The sequence below is a fragment of the Lepisosteus oculatus genome, chromosome 5 (assembly GCF_040954835.1).
Source record: "Lepisosteus oculatus isolate fLepOcu1 chromosome 5, fLepOcu1.hap2, whole genome shotgun sequence".
Taxonomy (NCBI): domain Eukaryota; kingdom Metazoa; phylum Chordata; class Actinopteri; order Semionotiformes; family Lepisosteidae; genus Lepisosteus; species Lepisosteus oculatus.
In genome coordinates, this window is record NC_090700.1 from 49560135 (window position 1) to 49571401 (window position 11267).

Sequence of the window (11267 nt, forward strand, 5' to 3'; positions counted from 1 at the left end):
AAGGAACAAATTTCCAACAGTGGCATCAAAGCAATCTGAAACTGACACCATTCCTCTCCAAGTTGTGAGGAGTCTTACAGAGTAACTTTAGAGTCACACTGGGTTGAAATGATGTTGACTTCAATCATTAGAAGGGGGAGATTCTAATCTGCCTTCTTTCTGTTGGATTCTGGTTTTAAAGAAACAATGCTAATTGCATCCTCTGTAAATAAAGTGCTCTGACTTCTCTTGTTAATTTGACAGGGCATGACAGATTCACAGCTTGCTTACAGAAGGAAAAAACGTCAGAGAAAATTGGACCCAGTCTTTAACTAATCCTTTACCGAAGATATTTAATTATACACAGTGATTGAAAGTGATGGCACTCTTGTTGCTGCCATGCTGTGTTTTAGTCGGGGCAAATAATAGCATGAATAAATAAAATAAAAGATGGCAATTAACATCCATTCATTGCTCTGCAGCCGTGTGGATGTTGTAGGCTGGCTGTGAGGAGCAGTCATGTGGACTGCAGGATGGTAATTACTGGACTCTCTCTGACAGTGAATCTGCTTATTTGTGATTCTCATTATCATTGGATCCTGCAGCCCTGAGACAGCAGCTAATTGGGGTCAAGATCAAGAGTCACTGTCCTGTCAAAATAAAAAGGTAGCTTTTATTTTCTGTATGCCTGCAGAACTCTGTGTTCCTACTGGGGAAAAATGCCTTTCATATACAACTTGAACAACTCTGCTCTGTTAGAAAAAGTAGAAATCACACCTGGCTCCATATTTGTGGACATAATCGCTTGAGAGAGAACACAATTTTAAAGTTGCTCTGCTACACATGAACTAAGGTGTAAGCTGAGCATTAAATTTTCAATAAATTGATATTTCTGCTAAATTATCACATGGGGATTTTCTGTCATTACTCACCCAACTCACAACCCATCATCATTGGTGTCTTTATGTCTTGGCTTGCAGAGACAGCTGCTGTGCCAGCACAGGTTAAAAAGGGAGTTGCAGACAGGCTCCTCCAACATTGGTGCCAGCAAGCCATTTTGGCACGGTAGTAGCTCTCCAGTGCCACAGAGGAGGCTGGGTGTCAAATGTGCATCCCACACTGACATCACTAAGAAGCTACAGGAGCTGCTGTTTCCTGGAGCCAAGAAATTATTATCAACATTTATCCACGGCAAAGCTGAGTCAATTGCACACTATCCTTTGGGGAATCCCAGTCACAGATACTGTAGCTAGTGGCATGATCCAGGCCCAAACCAAGGATGCCTTGATCATTAAGTCCTACCTCTGCGTGATCCTTTGCTTGTTTTAACAGGTTTTTGAAAGAGGAGGGATGACTGTCCCACAGTTTATTAGAAGTTCACATTGAATTTCTGCAGTTTTTTCTCCATAACATGAAAATCCCAAAATCCACTCGTAAGCATTCACTATCATAAACAGCCATATACCAGCTCTGCTTCTTCACAAAGGTCTTAAAGTTCCCATTAACCCAAGATGAAGCAATAAAAACACATTTGTTACACGTGACTTAAATGAGCCATTGATAGTGCTGCTTGCTTCAAGCGTGAGTCAGTGAGATACCATTGATTTCACAGTTGTTTCTAGATGAGAAACAGAGGAAAGACTTCAGATCAATCAGTGAAGCCATTAGTTAGTGCAGTCTGATTACCAGCCATGTACGATAATGGTTGTACAGTCTGTCAGTAGGGTCCACTGAAGCACTTTTCTTCAGCACTGCTAGGTGGAATCAGAGCAGATGTCCTGACCAAGAAGAGCTCCTTAGTATACTGTATCTGTAAATTCTGTTGCTGTGTGTCCTCTCATCTTCACTCCACCAGAAGCTTTTAATAAGCCTCAAATTTAGTAATTATATTGCAATGAATTAATAACTTCTGTATGTCATGTGTGAAGGACTTTTTTTAAACATTAATACACACTTATTTAGAGACCCTGAAAGATATCACTGCTTATTTACTCTTGTAAAATTTTAATTAGAAAACAGTAACAGTAACCCTGAATAAAATGCTAAATCACTGGCCTAATGAGAAATGTCTTTTCTGTTTATCCAGATTGTTCAAGCTTGAGTTGGTGAAGAATTCTCTCTCTCTCCCTCTCCCCCTTTGTTCTCTGACCTTCAGTAAGTGTCACCAGAGGTTCTCCTATTCCCAGCTCTGGCAAGTGTGAGCAGTGCAGCTCTGCTCTGGCCCTGCTGGACCTGGATCACGGTTGCTCAGGGGCTCAGAGTGTACGGCGTGCCAGTCCATGGAGAGCAGAGAGCTCCACTCCACTGCCCAACCCAGTCCACTGCCACAGGAGGACACTGCACAGTCTAGGCCTCAAAAGTGTGACATCACTTCTGTAGTATGCCTGGTGCCAGTGAGTCCTGTTACACAAGACTTTATTAGACCCAAAACGCCTAATCAATCCACTGAAGCAAATGTGTCTACCAGCAACTTGTACTTCAGTAACCCCTGCACTGGAGAAATGCCTGGCTTAATACTGGGTGAGATACCTAAGAAAGCAATATGTTTGCATTCTAGAGGAAATCTGTAATCTCCATTGCCCACATGACCACTACAAACCTTGATATACCAGGTCCATTAAGTATAACATGGTGATTGTCAAGGACAACTGTCAGGGTGCCCTTCTCCATATGTTTTAAATTACCCACTGTAATAATGTTAACCACAAGCAAAATATGGAATGGTATTTGTTGCAGAATATACGTTTTTGTAAATGTACAAGGTTTAAATTGAGTGCACTGTGTTTATTTGTTCCCCAGCCTGGCCATTACATCACTTCTGGAGAGTGAATGCATTTAAAATAGTAATATGATGACTTTATGATATGTCAGAAGAAAAAAAAAACAACAACAAGGATTCCACTCAGTGGAATATCTGCACAATAATACGGATTAATCTCATAATAACGCAAACCTGCCCATTTCTGTAGTGTTTCTGGAAAGTCAGTTAAACTTTGCGAAAGAACCACAAGGGGGGGCTATTTCACTTGGCCAAGTGATAACTTCTGATCGTAACGCCGAAAGAAAATCATTCTGTTCTGAACATCCCCCCAGGGAATTGTGGAGGCAGTAGATGAAAGATCCTATTGAAGACAGAAGCGTCTCTTCGCTGCCCCTGTTGTCTAACTCCAGTCTTAATAGGGTAGTAATAACCTTAAAAAAGTAAGGGTTGTGTAACATGTCTCATGGGGTGAGATTGAACATTGCAAGGAAACGAATTTGCAATATTTTAACAAAGCCTCAGAGAATTCTCACAGTATGAGTTTTATTTTCTTATTCTTGTCTCTGGGAATCTGAAAATGTGGATTTGGGATCAGTGGGCAGTTTGGGATGGTGGGGAAAATAACATTCATAAGGTATATACTGCAAATGAGAGGAACTTCAAACTTTAGATCAGCACAGGTTGCCTTCATCAAAATTGCTCTAGCTAGTGATATTTAATTTACTGAACCCACTGGTAGGCATTAACATCTTTAATCCTAAGGATCAGAGAGCTCCCAGAGACACTGCTGCTTAATTATCCCAACTGCATATGGAGTTAGGGCTCTTTTGAAAATGAGCAGTCATAACAAAGGTGAACAATGAATGTGATTAATTAAAAACAAAGTATAAACTGTTTAGCTCAGTAAGGCAAATGTCTTTTCTATGTGCTTAGTCAAGTCTGAAGTGCAGAGCTGTGAGTTAAACAATTGAAGTTCTCACACATTAGCTGTACATCTGGATGTGTATATAATGAGGCCTGTGTAGCAATATTTTCATGTTGAAATTTTAATTAAAACATCAGTAAAAGTCTACACAATAAAGAGAAATGATGCTACAATATTTAACTGCTGGGGGTAAACTTTTCTTTTGCCAGACTGAAAAACTAAGCAAGACATTTTCTCTTTGAATGAGGAAACTGAAGATGTTAGAAAAAAAGCGAAAGATATTTTAATATAAAGAAGCACAGAAACAAATGTAAAGTTCAGAATCCACCAGGGTAACTGGACTAAATCAGAGACTGTACTCTTATTCACAAGAGTGATCTGCAACAAGGGAAACCAAAAGTCATAAAGCAGCACATGAAATTCATTTGTCACCAGCTGTGGCCTGGGTATGTGTCTAGTGTATTTTAACACGACTTGACCAGAGCTTTAAATTGGTCTCATAATTTAACATCTGGCAGACACTGCATTTGCGACAGAAATATGGGCCAACTTGCCATCTCATCTCTTCGTGTTCCCCTTTATTCAACCAGACAACCTGCCACGTGTGAAAATTAATTTAGTAACATTCTGTTCCCAGGTTTTTTACCATTCTGGTCCTAGGAGGAGAAGAAGAAAAACTGTTTGCAATGAAATAATATTTTTATTGCAAATGAGATAATGTTGGTTCCATACCAGCTGATCAATGTGTGGTTGCCTGTTGTCTGGTTGTCTGTTTGATAAAATATAGTAATAAAAACAAATTTACACTAACAGTTAAATTGCAAATCACACTGATACATGTATAAACCATTGTACATACAGTAAAACATTAAAATACAGGCGTGCTTTCAAAGCTTTTATTTGTTAATAATGACACACTATGGTATAAACATTTGTCAGGGTGTTTTTCACGAGTGAGTTTAAGGTAATTCTCAAGTTATGCGTGTTGTGTCATATCTGCATATTCACTTGTAACCTGGGGAATAACACAGATAAAATTGCAAATTGAAGATTTTAATATACACATTTTCCAATGCAACAATAAACTGTTAAATTTTTTTTAAAAAGTATTTTCATGTTGCTGCCATTCCAGAGTCCACAAAAGACTTGTTACAGTAATAAAGTGCGCTTTCTAATTAACAGATAATTTTTTTTCAAGAAAAACAAGTGTGATGATGGGTAAATGTGACCTTTTACCTTATATCACCTTACTCTCGTTAAACGACACCCTCCCCACCATCACCCAACACACACACAAACACATACTCCCTGACACTTAGGAGTCACCTCGCAGGCGGGGCTAGACGTTTAATAAAAGGGGATTCGGTTTTTCAGAGACCAGCAGATAACCCGAGAGTGTCTGGGGCGTAGGCACACTGACCCAACCAAACTCTGGGCTTCTCTACGTTCTGTTTCAGCACCGACAAGAGTACTTCGGTGCCTCAAGTGCGCCTCGTTTCAGCACTATGGAGAGCTCTAGCCTTATGATGAGTTTGCTGTGTGCCAGCCTCGTGTTGGTCCTTTGCTATGGACAGTCCTCTAGAGAACTATCCACGGAGGAATTCGCAGCCAAGAAATCTCCGTCTTCTACAGAGAAGGAACTGGTAAGAACGTTGTTTAAATGGTTTCTCATTACTTTGAAAAGTTCTGTTTGTGCACTGCTTACATAAACTCCATATCATTCAACGTATATAGTTGCTAAAGTATATAGTTCTAAAGGAGATTCTTTGTTTTTGGAAGATTTGTTTGAAATCTTTGTTTAACGTTCATGGTTGGCGTTCACCATTTCAAACGTATAAGAGTATACTTGTTATTGTCCAATAAACGGACGGCTTTGTCTCTGTATTGCTGACTGTCATGAACTTTCTTGTTTAAAGTGCCGCAAAGGGTTTCGCTGTAAATTAAAGTTTTTATAACAACTCCAGGTGTTTTAACTTCAATAACGTTTTTAATTGTTGATTAACTGGAAAATGGACACATTTTAATCGTCAGAATGTTAAATCAGCTTAATTTTCCATGTATCTATGCGATCGTAAATCTGGTAGAATTAAAGTCGTTCTTTGCTAACACTGATGAGCTCTTACAACAAAGAAAAACGGTATATTGGGGTTATGATATTAACTGGTGATTCAGAGGTGTGAATCGCAGTTTAGCAGACCCGTATGTTCTTTACTCTCACAGGTGGAGGCGATGGAGGAACTTCTGGGGAAAGTCCAGAGCAGATTTCCTTCCTACGAGAAGAAAGCGGCCACCATTCCTATGGTATTTTAATCATTGCCTTTGACTGCATATATTACAACAATTCAAGACTTACCTGCGCTTGTTAATTTCTGCTTCCTCGTATTCTTAATTTTCAGCGACGATAACTACAGTATATGTATGTATGTTTATCATTATTATTGGTAGAAGTAACATCAGTAATACCAAATTTAGAGAAATTAACTCTAATTTGTTAAAGACAATTCCTCTGTCTTTTTCCTTTCAGATTTTTTCCCTGTAAATTAGAACCCATGACCTCACTGATAATGCCCATTATGCTCTTTACATACGCTAATTGGAGAAGCTTATTTTACAATAGGAGTTTTTCATTCAAGACTGGGTTTAATTTCACCAAAGCTGAAGTTACTGAGACAGAACTGACAACCAATTAGTAAAGTCAACAGGGAAGCAGGCAGAGGGAGTACGTGTACAGTACTAACCCTTGGAAAAGCTGTGACCCACAGGCATGAAGACTATAAAAAACAGAACAGATAAAGGAGACAATGTTTAATTAGCTGCAAAGGTCTGGTAAACACCCTTCGCTTCAAATGTCACTTTAATTAAGTGGTCTTGGGGATAGCATTACATATTATTCACTATTTGGCTTTTAACCTTCAATGCAAAAATATTTTTTTACACAGTGTCCTAGTTAAAGTGTATGTACTCATTAAATACATTCTTTAACGACAGTATTCATCATGAGCAAATAATTTAAAGTCTGGTACTCTTAAATTTAATTTGATGGTGTTTATTCAATTCTGGGAATTCAGGAACTTTTTTTAATTGTCCAATGCAGTAGCCTCCTGTGTCCTTTGAGGAGGACCATTATAGGAATCATCCATATTTCTTAAAACAGGATGAAAAAGGATCATGCAGCCATGGAAGAGACCCACCTTCACTTCAAACCTGCCATGATAACACCCCAAATTTGATTTGATCTCATCTTGTTTTATTAAAGAAATAAAAATAACATAAAAATTAAACATCCTGAAGGCTGGTTTAGAACCCAGATAAGGTTAACGGGAAGTACTGTTTCACTGCTACTGAACACTGTGATACTAGCAGGTTTGCCCTGACATTGGACCCCTTATACTTTTCTCTGCCTGGGACACCAATTGTTGTATTTTTCTGTAAGAGGCCAAAACATGGGAAAAACCCAAATATGAAGATTAAACTTCAGACAGTCTGACATGTCCACAGACAATATCAGCTTCCTGTTATTGTGCCACTGACCAATTATGCCGACAGAAGCAGTTTGAGAATGCTAACCAGCGCCCAGCGTGGGAGATACATATCGAGTCTTCTTTCTCTGTCTGTTTCTGTACAGTGTGATGTCGGAGATCGCTGTGCACTGAGGCAAGGTCCCAGGATTGGGAAGCTGTGCGACTGTGCCAGAGGGAGCATCTGCAACTCTTTCCTCCTCAAGTGCATCTAGATACCCTCTTCTCCAGCACCCCTAGAGGAAAATGCCAGAACTGCATCTGAAACACAGCCAGCCTGCCTGATATCCATTCGCCATCACCTGCAGTGCTAAACACTGTAGGATCCATTCATACAGTGATCATAACACAAGTGCTATGTGCTAATGACTGTGTCCTCTGTCTATGTGCTAATGACTGTGTGCATTTTTTGTCTGATTTTCTAAAGCTGAAACATGCTATTACTGTATATTCATTTTAAATTTATTAGATGTATGCTTTAAAAAAACAGGTAGCATTAAATTGATATAATACAATGTATGAAATTATTGTATGTGTGGAACTGAAATTCCTTGGCTAAAAATAAAAATGCATTGCTAATCTCAACTGAGCTTGATGTCCAGAAGTGTTTGTTTTTTTTAAAGAATAAAACACATGTATTTAAGAGATCACTTATTGGCCATATACAACTTCTTGTGTTGGGAATGTCTCTTCACATACCCCAGCTTGCTCTCCATGAGACACAGAGACAGGGAGAGAAGCTTGGGGTCAGAGTGCAGGGTCAGCCATTTATACAGCATCCCTGGACCAGTTGGGATTAAGGGCCTTGCTCAGGGTTCCAACGGAGCAGGATTCTCTGCTGGCTACGGGATACAAACCGGCAACCTTCCAGCCACAGGCGCAGATCCTTAGCCACAGAGCCACCACACTGCCCCAGCCACTGCACCACCCCATATATTATTATAACCTGAATGAGGATTTGTTCTCAAATAAGCATCTTAGTTATACTTTTTACCAGACTGCTGTATTTCCTATCAGGGGTTTTGAAGTCTAGGGGTTATTCTGCGTCCAAAGTCAAGACATTTACAGATCAGTCACAGCAAAGCTTTGAGATAAATAAAGTACAATAGCCAAAGCAGATATTATTAATACACAAAGCCAGTGTCCATCCTAGTAATCTTGACAGTCAGCGCATATCTTAGAATTATTTCATTTTGACTGGACATTATGACAGCCTCAAATTCCTTATGAATTTAATAGATTGAGAATATTTACAAAAAAAGACGTAGAGAAGCTATAATGATTCTGGGTCATTTTTTCTTGTAAAAGACATGTGAAGAGAGACATTCACCCAAGCAAACATAGAGTGGAGTTTTAAACAAATGAGCACAGTGTGCATATGAACACTTTGCATTAAGGCAAAAGAGTGCCATGCTTTTCAACACTTTCACACAGCTGTGGTGAACAGAACTGTTTTAGAGTTTAATTAGATCAAGCAAGTGGAAAGGGAAGGTTCTGCAGCTCTCAAGGAATCCAGATACAACCATGATGAATAAAGACTCCTGCACATCTCACATACAAATGCTTATGAAAAGCAAACAGTCACTATGTACAGTAATTCAGATAAAGAATCAAGGGAGTTACATTTCCAAATAAAAAAGAATCTCTTGAATATTTTATAACGAGGACTCTAATCTATGAGGTAGGTAGAAATCAGCAGGTTTCAAAAGACTACAGGCATCTTATATATATTTAATTGTGAGATTTAATGTGATGGTTTAATTAGATCTCTTCGTGCCTCATGACTCTCCAAGCTTTTTTCTACCAATGTTTTTAACCCAAATTACATAATATTAAAGGAAACCTTTAGAGATTATACTCAGCAATACTTTCAACTGTATTAAGTTGAAGAGAGAGAGGGATTAAACAGCAACCATGTTTTTTCTCACTATGTAAAATGCAATGCCTTGGCTAGTCTGATGGAGTAAATCACCATTCCCTATATATCCCTTCCAAGGTCAAAGAAGAAGAATCAGCAGAGAATGCAGGTTATGTCAGGAACGTACAGTATGTATGTTTGTGTATTAATGCCTACTGTATGTAGTCATGGAAGGCAGAATCAGATGATATTCCACTGTTTTCCTGTCACCTGTCTGATCAGTTGTTGTAGTTGTCAGCACTCAGTCTGCCTCCTCTGTCTAGCATTACTAGGCTGACATGTACTGACAATGCATCTCCTCAGGTGACAAGACAGTAAGGCTGAGTGCAGACTGACAGGAGTCCTTGAACTCTCCAGTGTGCAGCAACAAACCCAAACAGGAATGTCAGGCCTCCTGTGTGAACGACATAATGATTTGCATTGTATTCCCCAAAGGTTGTGATTTGATAGTCTTTTCTGTTTCAAAAGGTTTTGTTGAGGCTAACATTTGTTTTCAATTTTCCATGCTTTAAAAAGCTGTGGTTGCGAATTCAATAGAATCCATTCCTTTTATTATCTACAATTCAGTAGTTTGGTAAAACTTTAATTAATGTGGAGAAGAGGCGTAATTCAAAGAGTGAGCTTTATTGGGATTATCTCACCTGGCTGAGGAGAACAACAACTCTTCTGTAAGGACTGAACTGTTGGAACCCCCATTTAATGAGGAATGAGCCAGAGAGCCGCTGCAAGAGAGAAGATTGGATGGAGAGAGGGAAGAAAAAAACAAATGTGCAAATGAGAAAGCAAGAAGAGGTGTATTTATACATAGGTAGATAAAAGTAGGCAAAGTTAGATTTGGACCACACCCAAAAATTTTGTTTAAAGTTTTGTTGAATACATAATTGAAGGCAAACAGGCTGGACCTGACATGTATGTTTCTGCAGATCGGCAAACAGCAGTTAACAGTGTTGTGAGGTCAAATACATTGGGAATTTAGGATTGCTCTTCATCAGTAAGATAGCATCTATGGCAGTAGTTTTGAATGAAAACTACTGAATTTAATCATATGCAGTAGATCTCAGTTCAGTTCTGCTCAGCACTCAAGGACTTGATTTGGAAATTATTGAATATTTCATTGATCTGGAAACACAATACAGGAATCAAAGTTTTCTTAAACCTTTTCATCTGACCTACTGTGAAGTTAGATCTTATGTAAAATCTATTGCTGTTGTAGCGGCAATGCTTATCACTTAGCCAGAATTAAGTGTTGCTGTGCTTTCCTAAATGAGGCTTCATCTCTCTTCCTCATCTCTGTGGTGCAGCCTGATAATCTATTGCTCTGTATCCAGGCAGACTGTTATATGTTTTATATGCACAATTTATATATTTATAAATGTATCACGTGTATTGAATCTGTGTGTGTGTGTCGCTGATCGATTGATTTTCTAATAGCCATAAAGAATCACCTCCCGGTTACTGCTACAATTAATAAATTGTCCCAGTAAATTCACAAACCTCCTACACTGTTTTTATACAGAACTTCTTTATCTTTTTTTGTTTTCCCAATGTGATATATTGAAACGTCAGAAAAGTTACAGTACAAATGAGAAGATGGGCATTTTGACCTAGCTTGCTTGTTTGGTTGCTATTACATTTCATGATGAAATGTACTGAAATTCCCTTCAGACCAGACTTCGGACCAAGAGTGTGGTTACTATTCTTTGTACTGCCTCTAAAGCAGTAATATCATGGTTATTAAAAAATGTACTCTATATTCCAGACTTGATCTAACTAATGTATTGCTAATCTTAATATAGTGTTAATTGATTTGAATTCATAATCAATTAACAACTTGTTAGACATGTAACTTGTTACCATGATACCACCCATGTGATATTTCAAACGGAAGTTTTTCCCTCCTGTATGTAATATCTTGTTGATAATCACGTTAAAGATGACAGTTGTCTTCCAGTACTGAATGTTATCTCATTTTAAGTGAGTGTTATTTACTATTTCTTGTGCTGTCACTAAACCCTTTGCAACTCTATTTGTGTTTCATCGACAAATATGTACTCACTAAAAGAGTACTCACTTTAGTAGAGTCCAGATCATTGATCGTTAAGTCCAGATCACATGGATTAAGGGGTGTTGGTCCTATAACTGATTCTGGAAGAGAAACCTGCCCTT

General features: G+C 38.6%; 1 protein-coding gene across 1 annotated transcript; it reads left to right on the forward strand.

Moving 5' to 3' along the window:
* The first annotated feature begins 5033 nt into the window (after positions 1 to 5033).
* cartl (cocaine- and amphetamine-regulated transcript-like) lies at positions 5034 to 7772 on the forward strand. The gene is made up of 3 exons (XM_015343094.2): positions 5034 to 5308; positions 5886 to 5966; positions 7291 to 7772. The coding sequence occupies exons 1-3, from the start codon at positions 5171 to 5173 to the stop codon at positions 7396 to 7398; spliced, it is 327 nt and encodes a 108-aa protein (XP_015198580.1). The 5' UTR covers positions 5034 to 5170; the 3' UTR covers positions 7399 to 7772.
* The last annotated feature ends 3495 nt before the right edge of the window (positions 7773 to 11267 follow it).

What these genes read in the sequence shown, in the direction of transcription:
- cartl (XM_015343094.2), top strand. Translation starts at nt 5,171, where the DNA reads ATGGAGAGCTCTAGCCTTATGATGAGTTTGCTGTGTGCCAGCCTCGTG. An exon ending in CTTCTACAGAGAAGGAACTG is followed by an intron (nt 5,309 to 5,885) that starts GTAAGAACGTTG and finishes TTACTCTCACAG; the next exon opens with GTGGAGGCGATGGAGGAACT. An exon ending in AAGCGGCCACCATTCCTATG is followed by an intron (nt 5,967 to 7,290) that starts GTATTTTAATCA and finishes GTTTCTGTACAG; the next exon opens with TGTGATGTCGGAGATCGCTG.